This window comes from Sorex fumeus, unplaced genomic scaffold, assembly GCF_029834395.1.
Source record: "Sorex fumeus unplaced genomic scaffold, SorFum_2.1 ptg000177l, whole genome shotgun sequence".
NCBI lineage: Eukaryota > Metazoa > Chordata > Mammalia > Eulipotyphla > Soricidae > Sorex > Sorex fumeus.
In genome coordinates this window covers 1,115,494-1,134,094 of record NW_026606234.1, presented here as the reverse complement: position 1 = coordinate 1,134,094, position 18,601 = coordinate 1,115,494, and the positions used below count along the sequence as shown (strand labels likewise).

The window sequence follows — 18,601 nt, the reverse complement described above, 5'->3', positions numbered from 1 at the left end:
CTACGGGCGCCCCACACGGGCGGTGGGGGAGCTCGAGGGAGGGCTCTATCCTGGAGAGTCTCTTCCTCGCCTGCCACAGGCAGGGAGCAGGGTCACGCATGCTCTCTGTGACAGCTGTCTGCGCCCTGTCACGCCTTTTCCCCCCTCACAGACCACTGCCTGCAGAGCTCCCGTGCTCGCCTCCCAGTGCTCCAAGTATGTGGAGACGAGCAGGCTAGGAAGTAGCTCGGGGCTGAGGGAGAGGCACCAAACCCTGGGAGCAGTCGGGGGCTCTGTGCAAGCCCAGACTGTCTGCTGGTGGGCGAGACTGGACAGGCCCCTCCAGGGAGGGCCTCTACCCCGAGGGAACCACAGGGGCCAGGAAATCATCCCTCCAGCTGCAAGTTCCCAGGAAACACCAGACAGGAAAAATGTGGCCACAGTCCAGTGTCCACTGAAGAGCAGCGAGCACACATGGCCCGTTCGTCTGCGGAGTCTGAAGAGGGAGGGCCTGGGTCTGCCCGGGGGGGCCGAGCTCCGAAGGCCTGGCTCTGCCTGTGCAGGGCACGTGGGTCCCTGCACACCGTGAGGGGCCACAGGAAAGGGCAGGGACACGCATGGCAAGTGGCTCTCAGGGCACAGCTCTGAGGGTGGGTCTGAAGGGGAGTCTTACGGCACTGAAAGACTTAAGGACTGTCTTTCAGCAGGAGGAACCGTGGAATGAGATGTAGCAGGGGACACACTGGCTGTGGCAGAGTTGGTGGGGGGAGGGGAAGCCCGCAGGCCTGTGGCACGCCTGCAGGCCACTCGCTCCCCTCCGCCCCTGGGTTTGTGTTTGTGTGTTTGTGTTTTCTGTGGAGGGGATTTAGACAGGCCGGGGCAAGGAGGAAGCACAAAACCCAACCTACAACAGGGAGAAAGAGAATCACAAATAAAATTTCTTTGCATCAAGAACCGTGTCGGGGGCTGGAGCAATAGCACAGCGGGTAGGGCGTTTGCCTTGCACGCAGCCAACATGGCCGACACAGGTTCGATTCCCAGCACCCCATATGGTCCCCTGTGCACGGCCAGGAACAATTCCTGAGTGCATGAGCCAGGAGTAACCCCTGAGCATTGCCGGGTGTGACCCAAAAAAGCAAAAAAATAAAATAAAATAAAATAAAAAAAAAAAAGAACCGTGTCACCAAAAAACTGAAAGGGAAAACTACCAAGCTGAGTCTAACCCTGACACCAGGACAGTGGGCACGGCCCAGGGCCTCTGGGGACCTGCAGGGCATGTTTCGGCCACTCGGACAGTCCTACCCGTTGCTGTGCTTAGCTGCTGCCGGATCCAGCTGTGGTCACTGGAGGTTGTTTGTGGTTGTTTGTGCTGTAGGTGGATGGAGCCATACCCAGGGGACCCTCAGGGCTGACTCCTGGCTCTGCGATGAGCTCTCGCTCCCATCAGCACTTGGCGACTGGGGGTGGAGCCCAGGTGGGCCGCACGGCAAGTGCACTACCTGCTATACTCTCTCCTGGCGCCATGTCCCAGCTTTCAGTGGACAAACGACAACCCTTACTTGGAAGGACCCTAAATGACTTAACTGCCTCCTCAACTGGAGACGCTTTGGTCACCGTCCCAAGTAACGTTGTGCTAACAGGTTTTAGCACGGGGTAGAATTTCTGATTTAAGTTAGTTACTCAGTCCACGTTCTCAGGAAGAGGAGCCTCGGGTCAGAGAGCCCGTGGTGCTGTGGCTGCGTCTGACTCTCCCGGGGAGAAGCAGCTCAGGGCACCCGCCGCCTCCTCGCTCTGCCACTTCCTGCCACCTCCTGCCTGGAGAGAAGCCTCTAGAAAGCGCACAGCAATGCTACACTGTCTTTCCCAAGGTGCGGGCTGAGTCAGCAGCCACCAGGAGAGGAACCGGCCTGCTTTGGGGTCAGGGCATCGCTCAGGTCCCAGCCGCATGGGGACCCCAGGGGCCCCGCGCGCAGCCGGTCCCAGTCACCCCGGGGCCTTGCTCACATCTCTTTTCCGCTGGTCTTTCTTCAGCTGCGCGATCTCTCGGTTCCTCCTGGACTCTGTCAGCCTAGCCTTTTCTTGTTCTTCCTTCATCTGCTTCATCAGTCGGACCTACGACATCCAGACACGGTGGTTGGGGAGGCGGCCACGTGGTTCAGAACAGGCTGCCACAGCCCACGGCTCCGGCCTCTCAGAAACGCATCTGCCAGGCCGGAGGGGCTGGTTGGATTCTGACGCATCCCTGATGCATTTCTCCTGCACCAGCGCCTGCTGGCAACTTCCGGCTGCAGCTTCGTGAGTTCAGGTGGTCCGTGGGGGTGGCCACGTGACCAGGCCCCTGACTCTGGGGTTTCCCTGCCTCAGATGCTCTCCAGGAAGGACTCGAGAGAGCACAGGTTGGCCCTGGGCAATGGTCACTCCAGCCCCTCCTCTGCCCTTGAAGCCCATGAAGGGTGCCCCTTCCAGTCAAACGCTAAAGACAAAGGATTAACAGCAGAGTGGGCGGCGAGCCAGCACTCAGAACCTCTCGTGGGCAGGAGAAGAGAAACCAGACTCTCCACATGTGGGGGAGGAGGCTGCAGGTCAGACAGACGTTCCCCGAGAAAGGGGCTCTGGGCAGAAGGAGGTACCAGGAGTCTGGACAGGGCTGCATCTGTCAGTGCAATTCGGGTGTACCTGAGTGTCTGCACATCCCCACACCTCACCCCTAGGAACAGTCACCCCGGGGAACCGCGTGTGACTCTGGGCCCAATTCAGTGATGGGGAGTAACAGCAAAGGCTGTTACTGTGGGGACAGGCCTAGTCACTAAGACAGGCCACACCGCACCCACCCACCAACACCCAGCCTGACTGTGCCGACCAGAATACCCTGAGCCAACCACACCATACCGCCAAGCCAACACCCCAACCTGACCAACCACAACACCCCGACCCAGCCACGTTGTACCCACCCACCAACACCCCAGCCTAATTCTACCAATCAGAACCCTGCCATGTGTACCCACCACCCTCACCCCGGCCTGACTGTACCAACCAGAACACCCTAAATCAGCCACACCACACCCAGGCGCCAGCACCCCACCTGACCGGAACGCCGCTCCACCCCACCGGCCAGTGCCGGCACAGCCCCCACACGCCGCCACCTTGGTCTTCTTCATCTCCATCACGTCCTGCTGCAGCTTCTTCAGCTGCTTCTCGTACTGCGACTGGCTCTTCAGCAGCCTGGCGTGCTCCTTCTGCGCCGCCTGCAGCCGCTGCAGCTCCTTGTTCATGGCCTGCAGCTTCTTCTCATATTCCGACTTCACCTTCTTGGCCTTCTCCTCAGAGTAGGACTCCACAGAGCCTGCAGGAGCCACGGGCACGTGTGTCGGGGAAGCACAGACCCGGGGAGAAGAGCGCCTCCCGGGGACAGGGCTGGGGCCACGCGCCCACTGTCTGCCACGGCCTGCTTGGCCATCTTGGAAGACGGGTGACGGTGTTTGATTTTTCAAACATCCCCAGCATCAATCAGGATACAAACCAATTACGCACAACTTAAGGCAAAATCCTAAATGACGCGATTTCCTCTGTGATTCTGTTCTTACCGAGAAAGGATGACTGGATAAGGAAGCCTCGAAGCTAATGAGGACAAGGGACACTACTCGAGCACAAGGAATGAGAGATGCATGCCACTGGCTGCCGCCTGGGTGGATCTGGGGAGCACCGTGCTGAGTGAGTGAGTCAGAGGGGGAGGGAGAGACACAAAACGGCCTCGCTCCTGTGTGCACGTCAAGAAGCACAGTATAGAATTGAAACCCAAGCACAAAAATTAGTAAGTCTACAACTGTACCTCATGGTGTCTCACTAATAAAAATTAAAAAATTTTAAAAAAAGTTGGGGCTGGAGAGATAGCACAGCAGGCAGGGCGTTTGCCTTGCACGCGGCCGACCCGGGTTCGATTCCCAGCATCCCATATGGTCCCCTGAGCACCACCAGGAGTGACTCCTGAGTGCAGAGCCAGGATTAACCCCTGTGCATCACCAGGTGTGACCCAAAAAGCAAAAAAAAAATTTTTTTTAAAAGTTAACTAATTTAATTGATCATTAATAAAACTATTACTAAGTGAATCATTAAAAAAAAAGAAGCACAGTAGGGGAACAACTAACGGCCGAAGGCAATGGAAGCAAAGAGTGGAACTGGCCCTTGGTCGGGAGCTCACCCTGGAGGGGGAGACGTGGGGGGACAGGTCGAGGAAGGGGGCCACTAAAATGACAGGGGGGAGTGACCACCGGGACCAGGACTAGACACAGAAAGGAAGTCAAGAGACGAGCACGCTGCCTTCGAGGGTAGTAGGCAAACCACAGTGCCCGAAAACGGAAAAAAGAACAAGAAAACAGTGACTGTCACCAAGGCAGGCAGGGGCGGTATGGGGGCAGGGGACACCGGTGAAGAGATTCGTGTGGGAACGCTGTGCCCCTGCAACTCAGTCGTGAGGGACTGTGGCTCTGTAATTCACGGTGATTCCCCCAAAAGAGAGAGGCCGGGTCTGTTCTGCCGGTGCTGGAGGGGCCCCAGGTGACAGCGCCCCGACCCTCCCCAGCCGGTGCCGCTCACCTAAGCTCTGCAGCACCTGGTCCCTCTCCAGCTGGGTGTCTCGGATCTTGTGCTGCAGCATCACCAGCTTCTCCTCGTACTGCTTCTTCAGCGTCTGCAGTCGCTTCTGGCTGTTCTCCAGTTCGTCGATCAGCTTCTGCTTGATGGCGATTTCACAGGTGATGTTCGCCAGGTCTGCTTGGTAATCCGCTATACGGGGAGCAAGAACGGGAAATGTGAGTTCCGACCTACTGGCCGGGGGAAGCCAGGTGCCAGGCAGAGAGCATGCCCCCCCCCCCCGGGGTCCTCTGCAGGCCCGAGAGCCTGAGCCAGGAGAGGGCGTGGGGCGCAGCCCGGAGGAGAGAGCGGGGGGAGGCCTGGGAGAGGTCGGGGAAGGGGACCACTAAAAGGACAGGGGGGAGTGACCACCGGGACCAGGACTAGACACAGAAAGGAAGTCAAGAGACGAGCACGCTGCCTTCGAGGGTAGTAGGCAAACCACAGTGCCCGAACAAGGCAAAAAGAACAAGAAAATAGTGACTGTCACCACACTGGTCCGGGAGGGAGGGACATTTCCCAGGCGCTCCCAGCACTGAGGCACCTTTGTCATCGGACTCCGAGTCGGAGTCGTCGGAGCTGTCCACCACTTCCACATCCTCCTCCTCGTCCTCCTCGTCCTCATCCTCCTCGTCCTCATGCTCACTCAGATCCTGGTTCTCCTCCTGCAATGGGAGCCGTGACCATGGCAGCACCACCACCAGGCCACGTGAGGCCACGGGAGAGACACGGCTCTTTCCCATCCTGCCCACGCCATGCTCCGGGGTGCCCGTCCCCCTGCCTTGCCCTGGTTGAGTGTGTGCCTGTGTCTGAGCCATTTCTGAAGGGAAGCGGGCCAGGGGGGGCGGGGTCAGGCAATGTGACCCCCGTGTCCCCGATGCGACCCTGAGGACACGGCCGCCCCGTGGGCCAGACCTACCACGTCCAGCTCGTGGCTCTCACGCTCGGTCGCGCCCTTTTCTTCTTTCTTCTCTGAGTCGGTGTCGGCAGTTTCCTCCTTCCCGGCCACACTTTAGGAAGGGAAAGGGACAGGTGAGGGGGCAGTGATGCCTCCTCTCCTCCTCCTCCCTGATTCTAGAACCATCCCGAGTGCTCTGACGACAGGCCATGCGCTGGGCACTCGGCACTGCAGGCGCCCAGTGAAGACCCCCCTGATTGACCACACCAGACTTGGGCATGGAGAAAAGTGAGCCAGCAGCCCTGAGCAGGACAGGACCCGAGGCCACTGATCCGCTGCATCCACTGTGCCCCCAAGCTACCCCCCAAGGGCTCACACACCACGCTGAGCATCTAAAACACACTGGCCCTTCACCTAGATAAATTCCCTCTTCAACATGTAAAATAGAGACACTGGCTTTCTACTGATATCTGAACACACAAGGATGAACCGGAAGATCTGGGCAGGTCTGCCTGCAGTCTACACTGGCTGTGGCCACCAAAGCTGTCAATATCAGCTCTCCTGGCAGACTGCACTGGCTGAGTCCATCAAACGTCTGACTGGGTGTGTCCCGCAGGGCTGTTCCCACTGGCCACGCCCACCAGGGTCTCTGTACTCTGTCCCCGGCAGCTGCCAACCTGGCTGTCTCCTGGCTGCAATATCCATCAGACTGTCCACAATGCCCAGACTCACCGAGCTGGCTATGCTGGCCATCTGTAAGGCTGTCTACACAGCCCTCATCCCACAAACCCGCCGGCAGAACCACACTGGCCAGATCCGAGTGCATACACTGGTGGGTCCAGCAGACGCTCAACAATGGAGGGATCTTGCCGACAGCACTGCTGGACCCAGCAGGCAGTCTACACGGGCAGATCTCCCAGACTTCACTGACCTGCAGCAGGCTGTCCACCCTGGTGGGGCCCGGCAGAGCCAGGCCCCCTGCCCCCTGCCCCTCTGCACACTCAGCCTCCTGAGGAGCCACTGCCTGGCTCAGTGTGGACTCAGCCCAGGCGGCCAGTTCAGGCGCATGCGTGGACACAGCACCTGACCCCCACTGGGTCCAGCAGCCACTCACATGGGGGCCCTGGATGCGCAATCTGCGAGACACATGCTCACGCATGGCAGCTGCCCCTCGGTGCGCGCCCTCCCGGCAGGACTGTCCATGCGGCTCACGGCTACTCCTGCACAGGCCTCATCTTCCAGCTAAGGGCCCTGAGCTACGGGTGCGGTTTCCAGCTTCCAAATACCGAGGCTCTTACCAGCTAAAAATTCTAATGGCACCAACAGGCAGCAACTTCATGCTACTTGAATGTTTTCAATGAGTTCGAACGCTTGGAGCTAGATCCAATCTCCATTCTTGTTTAGCCCCTTCCGGGCACCTCTCAGGGTCCTTAGTGAGCTCCTTCATTTCTGTCATCACACAGGACAACAAACTCATGAGAGGAGGGTCGTGTGCACACGTGTGTAGGCGTGTGGGGGTACGTGTGCCTGTGTACTGCACCTCTGCTCTGGAGATACGGAATCTCTGAACTAAACTGGCATAATTGAGGACAAAAAGGGTAGCGGGTCACTGCCAGCCTATCCTCGGCTGTTGCCTTTCCCAGACCAACGGACACAGCCTGAAACCCAGGCGGGTCTTCCTCTGCGCAGGAGAGTGACTGCCTCAACCCTGACAAAGACCGAGAGAGCCAGTTCTAGAACCCCAGCACAAAACTGTCCTCCACGGGGACCAGATGGCCACCCCCATCTCTTGGAGAGGCGAATGTGATCGATTAGGTTCAGCCATGTCTTTAGAAGGGGACAAAAGTGAGTGCACTTGCTGGCCTGGAATTGTTATCAAAACTTCAAAAAGCTGATGAGACTCACGTAAACACAAGCCAAGCTTATTTAAATCAGGGCTGCCCACAAAACTGCCGTCAGCCACTCGATCAGAGCCCGACTGCACCTGTGACTCTCACTTCCCTCCCTACACAAAGGCCAGGGGCTCTACTCAGCCCCCGGGGCCAGGCCTGGTGACGGTGCAGCCCAGACCCGACCTCTGACCCAGCACCAGCACTGTGATCATGACAGAGAATCAGGTGCCGCGTGGGGCCCAGGGGCCAGGTGCCTGGGGCAGAGTGCCCACCACCCCACATCTAGAACCCAGGGCCCAGCCCAAGAAGCCAGTTCTGGAAGGCCAGGGCCTCTGCCTGGCCTTCTGGGAGGCATCAGAGCCGGAGGCCAACTCTGTTCCCAAAGATCGTGCCCAGGACGGGCACACTGGGTGGTGGGGATGCCGCCTTTTCCGGCCTCTTCCACAGCAGAGGCAACTTCAGTCCCGATGCCCAGATTTTATCCCCGTGCAAACAGCCGACATGCAGATGGGCAACCCACTGACCACTAGAACTCTGCTGAGCGTTAGGGCCTCTGTCAGGCAGAGAGAGGGAGGACGGCGCTCTCCAAGGGGAGGGGGCTGTGAGCCGAGAGAGACCCTGAATCCCAGCAAAGCTTGGCACTCAGCGTGGAGCCAGAGGCTGTCGCCCAGCCCCAAAGCACACTCAGGCAGTCAAGAGTCAAAGCAAAGCCCGGAGAGGCTTACCTAAAGAGTAAGTTCCCCAAGTATGTAACTATTATTTTGAAAGGGCTTAAAGAATTTCCCGCATCATTCTGATTGTTTAGACCGGAGAGTAGTTGGCACAGTGGGCGCTGGCCTGGCTCACAGAGACGGCACAGTGGGCCCTGGCCTGGCTCACAGCTGACCTGGGCTCAATCCTCAGCACCACGTATGGTCCACTGAGCTGGCCAGGCATGACCGCTGGGCACAGAGCCGGGAGCGGCCCTGAGCACCGCCAGGTGTGGCCCCACGGAAACAAAAATCTGACTAACACAAACCTACTTGTTCTGGGCTCTTTTTTAAACAAAAGTATTTTTGAGTGAGGAGAAGTGCAAATTTCCATTATAAAGCGAGTTCAGAATTTTAATACGGGAGAGAGTTCAGCTTCTAAATTTCTCCCCAATCTCTAAAGAGACAGTCCCATTTGGATGCTAATTGCATTTTCCATCTAAAAAAGGGTCTGGCACCATCCCGTTACAACCGTGTACTCTAAATCACATGAAACTGGCTGAATTTTAATTAATTTCATTTAATTTAAAGAAAGCCAGTAAGGGCTTTCTTCTTTTTTTGTTTTTCATATAACGTAGGAGCACTGCTATTTATTCAGTCACTGATTAAGGGGCTTCTTAAGACGCGGCTCCTCACGCCTCCCGTGTTCCTGTCAATCCAGGACGCCTGCCCTAGCCCAGCCCTTACGGGGTCGGCGGGGGGAGGGGGGGGGAGAACCTGAGGGTTCCAACCTTCTTTCTTCGCGACTGCTCTCCTCCAGCTTCTGAAGCCTTCGCGTGCGCCCCGAGTTGGAGAGCAACGGAGCAGAGCACACAGGGGCAGGAGGGAAAAGTGACAGTGAGCTCACGCGGCAAGTGCATCAGGACAACGCAGAGTAGAAAGGCAGTACGTTTTGTGCGAGCAACAAGCCACAGAGGTGCAAGCAGCTCTCCCCTGCGGGAGCCAAAGACTCAGGCGCGAAGCCGCCACTGACGCCCGGTCCCAGCCGGCCCACTGCGAGCCGGCAGGAAGCGGGGCACCCGGCCCCGCTCCAATTTGAAGTGGACCAATTTCTCTGCTCCCCCCGCCAAGCCCTCCTTTTCCATGCCTCTTCCTTCCAAGACATCTCAGAAGAGGAGGTCATCGCCTCATTAAAAGCACTTCAAAAAGTAATGCCTTTATACCGTACAACAAAAGTACCATTTCTCCTGCTTTAGACACTAGGACACTGCTTTAGAGCCTGTTTTCTGCTGGAACTGATCCCGTCCGGACACCACCACGTTTTCAAAACTCCCGTGTCAGAACCACACGTGCAGTGGTCTCAGTGCAGCGAGCGTGGCTGTTAGCATTAGCAGAAAACTCCCGTCCAGAGACTGGCTCGGTGCTCTAGTGGTTAGAGGAGCTGCTGGAGGCAGGTGAGTGGGGTTACTCCCCCCGGGAGGGGGAAGGCAAGATGCGTCCAAGGCGGGCACCGCCCGGAAGCAAGAGAGAGGACGGGGCTCCTTGCCCTGGCAGAGGGCAAGCGGGCAGCACACCGGTGCCCGGCACCCGGTCCGTTCCACCACCCGGGGCTCCTCCCTGGCTGACTTCTCTGTGCCAAGAGACTCGCTCCACCTGAGAGCCCCACAGACATCAGCAAAGCCAACGGCCGAGAACGGCCTTTGAGCTCCTGCCCGGCGTGTGCACCGGACACGCGTCACTGGGTCGAGCGTCTGAGCCTGGGGCTGGTCCTGGGCACCGAGCACCGAGCACCGTCCTGCCAGAGGCGTGGGGAAGCGCGAGGCCCGGAAGCGTTAAACACACCAGGGGACGGCCGCCAGCCCGGAGGCAGCGCTTGGGCACGTCGTCGGAGATGGAGGGGTGAGGAGAGAGTGGGGGGTTCGGAAACTGGAAGTGCAAGGAAGGGAGGGGTGAGGGACCCCCCGAGGAGGGCCCCTGCAGTTCTGTCCTGCGCTTCCCCACGACTGCGGGGCCCGGGGACGCTGCGCTCTGGTGCCCGTGACACTTCCCGGAGGAACAGCAGTGCGGCTCCAAGCCACACTGACGGACCTGCTCTTCCTGTCCACTGAGGTTGCTCCCTCACCGGGGAAGGGGCATCTTCGAATTGACCCTGCAGAAGCAGCCATCGCTCCAGAGCCAGGGGCCACAGCCCCCTGGGCTCCCTCCAGCCCCCTCCAGACCTCCACTAGACCCTCTTCTAATCCTGCTCAAGACCCCCTCAGGACCCCGTCATGACCCCCTCTAGAACCCTCTAGACCCCTCTAGACTCCCTCATGATATCATCTAGACCCCCCTCTAGATCTGCTCTAGAGCCCTCTGGATCGGCTCTAGACCCTGCTAGGCCCCCTTAGATCTCTAGACCCTCCTCTAGTCCCGCTCAAGACTCCCTCTAGACTTCCCTGTTCTTCTCTAGACCCTGCCCAGACCCCCTAGACCTGCTCTAGAACCTTCTAGACACCCCTCTAGGCTCCCCGCTCGGACCTGCTCTAGACCTGCTCCAGACCCCCTGGGCTCTGCACTCTCGCCTGCTCGCCCGCCTCAAGCCTCAGGCAAGAGGGACCTTCGCCACGTCCTCGGGGGAAGCCGCGCCACAGCCACACCAGCTGTACCCAGGAGGCGCAGATGCCAGCAGCCAGGCTGAGGAAATACCGAGAGAGGCCGTGGTAGGAAAGTCCTGCTCGTGTAGGCTGGCAGGCACATGCCTGGTCCAAGGCTTCACTGTACCCTCTTCACTCGGCTCCACGAGGTCGTGAGCGACAGCTGGGGTCTGCCCCGGCGCCTCCCAGCCCAAGTCTTTCTCAAAGCCCAAGAAGTAGACGTCGCTACTTCTCTTAGTACTCCGGTCCCCTCCTCACAGTGAGGAGGCCCTGGCCTCAAAGCCTCCCTAGTCCACCCCAGGCCAAGGGTCCTGTCCTGTCCTGTCCTGTCCTGTCCTCCCATTGTTCATCGATTTGCTCGAGCGGGCCCAGTAACGTCTCCATTTTGAAACTTGTTGCTACTGTGTTTGGCATATTGAACATACTCTCGGTAGCTTGCCAGGCTCTCCGAGGAGAGGGGCGGAGGAATCAAACCCGGCTCGGCCGGGCTGGCTGCACGCAAGGCAAACGCCCTACTGCTGTGCTATCACTAAAGCCTCCCTAATCCACACCAGGCCAGAGGTAGGGAATGTTTTCTTTATTCCTTTGTCCTGGGGGCCACACCCAGCAGTGCTCAGGGATCACTCCCAGCCTAGGGGACCTTCTGGGATGCCAGGACTAAAGGTGGGTCAGTCCTTGCATGTGCGGGCAAGCCCCTCCCTGCTGCACTACCCTTCGGGCCAGGAATGTTCCTCATCTGCAGGTTTATGCAGGTCACTCAGCGCTGCTGGTGGGCAGCAGGGTAGGGGTGTGTGCGTGTGTGTGTGTGGGGGGGGGGGGGGGGTTGTGGGGACTGAACTCGGGCCTGGGCTGCCCCTGAGCTGCCTCCTTCCTGCCCTCGGACATCTGATCCACGGAAGTCTTCTTGCACGAGCACTTCCTACTGCTCCATCCTCCTCACCGTCACATTGGCCAAAACTCTGAAAGAGCCGTGAGTCTTCACCCGGAAGTAAACCGCTGAGACTTCAATCCGAACCGTGACCCGTTGTCCTTCACTGCTCTGCGAGTGACGGGCAGCCCTGAACCTCGTCAAAGCAGCCACTCTGGCTGATTCATCAGGACGCCCCCTCAGCGGTGACCACTGCCTGGGGCTGTACAGTGCCCGACATCCAGATCTGCTGAGGGCAGATGCAGGCCCCGAGACCTGCACGACCCATTTTCACCGGGCAGCGTGTGGGGCCGAGTCCCAGTAGTTCTCCTGGCGTTTCCAGTACCAACTGCCTCCACAGAAACCTGCCTCTACAGTCCTTTCTCAAGGGACACCGTAAAATCTTAGGATAGGATAACACTCTTTTGTCCTTCCTCAGGTAGCTTAGGTTTGTCAGGTCACACCTCACTTTGCTCAGGCCTCTGGGGGTGTTGGGCCAGGCCTCGGCGCTGACCCTCGCCCCCACAGGTGCCGCGTCTTCTCTTTTCTCTGACAGTATTTCTTAGTTGCTGGGATCAAGCCAGGCCCTCACACGAGCGAGGTGAGTGCTTAACCACCGAGCTACACGCCCAGACGTTTCTATGCCCGACCGCTGCTGGCCACTCCAGAAGCACTCAGAAAGAAGTGGTGTTGAGGAGAGGGGCTTCAGCCCCACCCTCCTGGGCACAGGTAGATGGCCCAGTGCAGCCAGGCCCTGCAACCTGAGGACACGCTGCTGCCCTGGTCTGAAGAGCACAGGCCGCCAACACCTTGATAAGCTCCTGATGCAGGAAGAACTCCCGGCTGCCTGAGTAAGTTTCTCCACGGACTTCAGCAAGCAGAGAAAAGGGCACAGATCACGGCCATTTTTCCAGGTGCATCCTCCGTAAGAAACCACGGACAGGGGATCGAGCGATAGCACAACAGGTAGGACATCTGCCTTGCATGTGACCAACCCGGGTTTGATTCCCAGCATCCCATATGGTCCCCCGAGCACCGCCAGGAGTAACTCCTGAGTGCATGAGCCAGGAGTAACCCCTGTGCATCGCCGGGTGTGACCCAAAAAGCAAAAAAAAAGAAAGGAACCATGGACAAAGAAAACACTTGGCCTCCTTTCAAATATCCAGCCCAAAAGGCTTAACGTGCTCTGACATACTGAGAAAATACCCCAAGCAACGGCAATCAACTCTGGGATCAGAATTCCCTGCACTGAACCACACTGCCCACTTTCTCCTCCTCCCGGAACCGGCCTGTTTGGGACTTGGGAGAAGGAGCCAGGGCGGGGGGAGCGGCGGGAGAGAGCGGGAGCAGAGTTAGCTTTGGCCGCGCTCTGGGCAGACGCCTCTCACACACTCGCACAGGGCAGCGGGGGCAGCAGGCAGGGACGGGAGGGTGGGGTGAGCCTTTGGCAAGAGCAAGCGCGGGGTGACAGGGGGCGTGTGAGACGCACACGCACAGCCACGCACAGAGACGAGACAGACTCAGGGTGAAGTGCCCGGGAAAGACGCCGAGTGCAGAAGCGGCCGACTGAGAAATGAAATCACCTGCAACGGCACTGCACTGTGGGGCAGAGCTCACTGCCACAGGAGCACTGACGCCCCTCTCACCAGAGAGAGGCCACGGGAGCACGTGGCCGGGACCTCTGACCACCCAGGGAACATTTCACTAACGTACTCACGAGACTGCACCCTGAGGTGCACATCAAACGTCCCGAAAAACAAGAGACCTGGGGCTTCACACGGGGCCTCCAGACCCTACCTTTTCTTCTTCTTCCTCTCTTTCCTCTTCAGCTTCTCCAGGTCCTTCTTGGCCAGGTCGATAACCTCGAGGGTCTCCTTGTCTGAGGACAGGACCGGGGAGAAGGCGGAGGAGGCACTGAAGTAAGGGGACCTGGCGGTCGCCCGCGTCAGGCTCTTCCGCAGGTTCTCGTTCACGGCTTCGCTTTCCAGCAGCTTGGCCCTGGGAACAGAGGACTCAGCTGGGACCATGGGCACCAGGTGGGGACACGGGGACAAAGTGTGAGTCTGACCCATGCCAGGACGGGCACGGCCCAGGCAGCGTCTTGCAGGCTGGAATGCCCGTGGAGTCGCCAGAAACGTCTCACTCGGAGGCAGGCCACGAGCCCCTGACCCCTACCCACCCCTGCCAGGGAGCTCAGGGCACATCCCAGCTCATCACAGGCAGAGCCATCAGCCCCCCCAGAGGAGGCTGGGAGGCTCTGGCTCTGCCCAGCGGGCACGGGAGCTGGCGGAACAGCTGAGGGTCACTCTCTGCCGGCCCAGGACCACCACAGGGAGGGCCAGAGGCAGCCTGTCTGGGAGAGGGGAGGGGAGAGGAAGGGGCTCCGAGTGGCCCCACCCCAGGGAGTCCAGGAGGACGCCCAGGCCCAGAGCAGGACATGGCCAGCAGGGAAGGCTACACGGACCCAGTGACTGACCGCAGGAATCTGCCTGCAGGGAGAGTGAAGGGCGTGGGAGGAGATGGGCCGCGGGCCCAGGCAGGCAGTGGCCGGAAGCCCACTGGCACTGGCAGGAGGAGAGAGCTCAGTGGTCGGAGCAGAGGCCCAGCGCAGTGCCATGGGCAGAGAGCAGAGATTCCAGCTCTGGCACCTCCAGGCCCCAGGAGGGAGTGTGGGGTGGGGGGCGTCAGAACAGGGGGGTGGGGGTCTCCCAGCACAGAGGGAGGAGGCAAGCACCTGCCCCGGTCACTGGGGGAGCCGTGGAGCCTGGAATTCACTAGGTGAAGGCACCTTTGGGTGCCTCGGCCCTCAGGGCACAGCGGGCAGGAGCACAGGACGTTGCAAGGGGACGTCATGGGCAGGCACGTCCCCAGGGCCCTCATCGCAGGAGCAGCCGAAGGTCAGGGGACAGCCCCTCGGGCTGGGGCACCCAAAGGCCAGGGGACAGCCCCTCGGGCTGGAGATGCCCCACTCGGCCGTACCTGAGGTCTTCGATCTCCTTGATGTAGCTGTGGATCATGTTGCCGATCTCCTCGTTCCCTTCACCTGCAGGCAGAGGGCGACGTGAGGGTCGTGCAGGGCTGGAGCATGCCGAGGGGCTGCAGACCCCAGCACCATCCGGCCCCAGGCGCAGTGTGGCCCGAAGCTTAAATCAGCCCCAGGATTCCCCGAGAGCAAAGTGTCAACAGGAACGAAAGCCCAGAGGATCCCCGAGCCGCGTCCCTGCGCGGGGGCGCCCCACCGTCCCCCCTGGGCTCGGGGCCCCTCGGAGCCCCAGCCGCCCGCGGGAGCTCACCCGCTCTGGCCAGAACCTGGCCGGCCTGCTCGCTGGCCAGCTGCGTGACGCGGGCCCGCAGCGCGTCCATGGTCTCCTGCATGGCCTTGATGCGCACACGCAGGTTGCTGTTCTCCGTCTGCAGCATGGCGTTCTCGTGGAACATGTCGTTGATGCTCTCCACGCCCTGCTCGTCAATGATGCGCTTGCCCTAGGGCGGCGGAGCGTCACCTGGGGTCCCACCCAGGCGGAGAGAGGTGACCCGCCCGCCCGTGCCTGGCCCGCTGCTTACGGTCTTGTACTCCATGAGCTCCACCTGCAGCCGTGCAATCTCGCCCCGCAGCGCGCTGATCTGCTGGCTGGCGCGGTCCTGGTTGACCATCACCTTGTTCTTGATGTTTCTAGCCCGGTTGGCGTATTTGAGGGTGTTCAGGGTCTCCATGAAGTCTCTGTCCGATGGGCTGACACAGGCGATCATGACGGTCTGGCTGGAAGTCAGGGGCACAGAGCATCGGCAGAGGCTCCGCAGGGCGAGAACGGTGCAACCAGCCCTCAAGGAACACGCGCTCTCCCGACAGCAGGTGGACGCCCAGCTCACGCCTGACAGCACAGGCGGACGCCTGAGCTCACCCCCGACAGCACAGGCGGATGCCCGAGCTCACAACAGATGGCACAGGCAGATGCCTGAGCTCACGTGTGACACCACAGGTGGATGCCCGAGCTCAACTCGACAGCACAGGTGGACGCCCGAGCTCACACGTGACAGCACAGGCGGATGGCCAAGCTTATACCCGACAGCACAGGTGGATGCCTGAGCTCACACCCGATGGCACAAGTGGATGACCAATCTCATGAGTAACAGCACATGCGGACAGCCAAGCTCACACCTGACAGTACAGGTGGATGCTCGAGCTCACACCCAACAGCACAGGCAGACGCCCAAGATCACGCGTGACAGCACAGGTGGACGGCCGAGCTCACAACTGACAGCACAGGAGGATGCCCAAGATCACGCATGACAGCACAGGTGGACGGCCGAGCTCACAACTGACAGCACAGGAGGATGCCCAAGATCACGCGTGACAGCACAGGTGGACGGCCGAGCTCACAACTGACAGCACAGGAGGATGCCCAAGATCACGCGTGACAGCACAGGTGGACGGCCAAGCTCACAACTGACAGCACAGGAGGATGCCCAAGATCACGCGTGACAGCACAGGTGGACGGCCAAGCTCACAACTGACAGCACAGGTGGATGCCCGAGCTCACACCCGACGGCACAGGCGGATGCCCAAGTTCATGCGTGACAACACAGGAGGACAGACAAGCTCACACCCGACAGCACAGGCAGACGCCCAAGCTCACGCGTGACTGCACAGATGGATGGCCAAGCTCACACCCAACAGCCCAGGCGGACACCCAAACTCACAGCTGACAGCCCAGGAGGATGCCCGAGCTCACCCCCGACAGCAGACCCACCTGTTGCCGCCAAGTGAGTCCTGCAGCAGCCGCGTCAGCTTGGAGTCCCTGTAGGGCACGTGGGTCGCCCTCTTGCTCTTGTCCCCCAAAGCGCTGATCACGTTGCCCAGAGCCAGCTGCAGAGACGCGATAAAGGCTCCAGATTAGGAACATGAGAAGGGTCGGTGGGGGGGGCAGCCGCTGCCTTCTCAAGGGAATCTCATTGAACGAGAAGACACGTGAGTCTGCTGAGGCCGAGAGCCCAAGGCGTGGCCGTCGGGAAACAAGTTCTGACCTGCCCCAGCAAACACGTGGCCGGCACTTCTGGCACATTCCGTCAGGCTGTGCCAGGCCCTCTGCAGGGCGGCCATTCCCCACCTGCGCCAGCCAGACCGGGGCTTCATAAGTGCTCTCACTTGTGGCCCCTTCCCACCCGAGAAATGTCCGTGTGCCCGGGTCAACAGGTACACAACTAGGCTCACAAACCAAACAGCTGCTGATCATAAACCATAAGGAAATTCATCTTAAGAAACTTTTAACTGCACTGTAGCATTGTCCTCCCGTTTTTCATCGATTTGCTCGAGCGGGCCCAAAACTTTTAAAGGTTTTTTTTCATAAAAGTTACAGGGCTGGAGCGAATGCCCAGCAGGTAGGGTGTTTGCCTTGCACGCGGACGACCCGACCGACCCAGGTTCGATTCCTCCACCCGTCTCGGAGAGCCCGGCACGCTACGGAGAGTATCCCTCCTGCAAGGCCAAGCCTGGCAAGCTCCCCATGGCACATTCGACCTGCCAAACACAGTAACAAGGAGTCTCACAATGGAGACGTTACTGGGCCCGCTCGAGCAAATCGATGAACAACGGGAGGACAGTGCTAAAGATCCTTGATGGGGTCTTGCCCAGCAGTGCAGCAGGTGGGTCTAAAGACGCTGTAGGTTCAGAGCGGCCACCGGGGTGCTCAGGAGGCTAAGCCCCTCCCCGAAGGGTGGGGGTGGGAAGTGTCCTCCCGGAGATGCAGGCACCAAAAGGGGGTCTCCAACCAAAGGGAGCAGAACCGCGTGTGAGCAAAGCCATCCCAGAAGCACTTAGGGTTGCTGTGGGTGACACAGTTCGGGGGGCCGGGAGGGTCTTAAACTCGTATCCCTGTTTGCACAGGTGTTTGGCCAAAGGGAGAGCCCTGGGGAGGTGGGGAGAGGGCATGGGACCCCGGGCCCCGGGGCAGCCCACAGAGGAGCACGGGGAAGGCAGGCACCTCCTTACCAGCCCGCAGTTGATGGAGATGCCTTCTCTGGCCCGTTCGCCCGTGGCCCCCGTCCGCTTCAGCCTTTCGGACCCCGCCAGGTCCACAAAATGGAACTTGGCTGTCAGCGTCTCAAACTCATTCATCTGCGACGGCTCGGACCCCTCCTTGTTATCAGGCGTGTTTTCCTGCGATCCAAGATATCCCGACTTGCTCCGTCCCGCCAAGCACTGCCTCAGCAGGAGCCGCACCCCCCGGCACCTCGCCCGCGGGGACGGCCCGGCACCCCCAGCTGCCTCCCCAGGGGCCGCCGGGCACTCACCCCCTCCGCCGGGGGACACATCCTGGTCTGGCACAGATGGATGGTGAAGATGGCGTGGGAGCGGGAGCTCTGCACGTTCATCTGGGTGCTGGCCGTGGTCCGGGACAGTGCGCCCAGCTTCAGGCACTGCATCATCTGCAAGGGTGCGAGTGGGCTCAGGCACAAGCTCAGGGCGGTGCCGGGGGCATAAAGGGGCACCGTGTGCAGAGACTGAGCTGGACTCAAGGGGGCGCCTGTGAACCGGACACACGGGGATGCAGAGACTGAGCCGGACACAAGGGGGCGCCATGTGTGAGCTGGACACAAGGGGCCGGGATCAAGAGCCAGACAAAGGGGGCATCATGTGCAGTATGAGGACACACATGTCCACACACATACACATGTGCAGTATGAGGGCCTCCCGTGCAGTGGGGGGGACACAGGGGACATCGCTCTGAGGGGGCCCAAGGGAGTACTGGTGCTGAGGGGACCCACGGGCCACCCCAACAGTCAGGGAACATATGGGGTGACCTGCTGAGGGGACCCAACCACCCCATCATGAGGGAACACGAGGACACATGGGGACACATGGGGACACAAGGGGACACACAGGACACATGGGGACACACAAGGACATATGGGGAATGGGGACACACGGGACACGGGGACACACGGGACACATGGGACATACGGACACAGGG

At 59.9% G+C, this 18,601-nt stretch overlaps 1 protein-coding gene across 1 annotated transcript in view; it reads right to left on the bottom strand.

Moving 5' to 3' along the window:
- KIF21A (kinesin family member 21A) overlaps window positions 1-18,601 on the bottom strand; it is a 57,957-nt gene that overhangs the window by 18,868 nt on the left and 20,488 nt on the right. The window contains exons 5-17 of the mRNA XM_056107777.1: window positions 17,922-18,056; window positions 17,620-17,787; window positions 16,382-16,497; window positions 15,195-15,390; window positions 14,924-15,113; window positions 14,610-14,673; window positions 13,428-13,628; window positions 8,879-8,917; window positions 5,528-5,618; window positions 5,153-5,273; window positions 4,573-4,761; window positions 3,123-3,322; window positions 1,984-2,091 (exon numbers count right to left, since the gene is read on the bottom strand). Of these exons, the coding sequence (XP_055963752.1) occupies window positions 1,984-2,091; window positions 3,123-3,322; window positions 4,573-4,761; window positions 5,153-5,273; window positions 5,528-5,618; window positions 8,879-8,917; window positions 13,428-13,628; window positions 14,610-14,673; window positions 14,924-15,113; window positions 15,195-15,390; window positions 16,382-16,497; window positions 17,620-17,787; window positions 17,922-18,056 (1,818 nt within the window). The remainder of the gene's footprint in view (window positions 1-1,983; window positions 2,092-3,122; window positions 3,323-4,572; window positions 4,762-5,152; window positions 5,274-5,527; window positions 5,619-8,878; window positions 8,918-13,427; window positions 13,629-14,609; window positions 14,674-14,923; window positions 15,114-15,194; window positions 15,391-16,381; window positions 16,498-17,619; window positions 17,788-17,921; window positions 18,057-18,601) is intronic.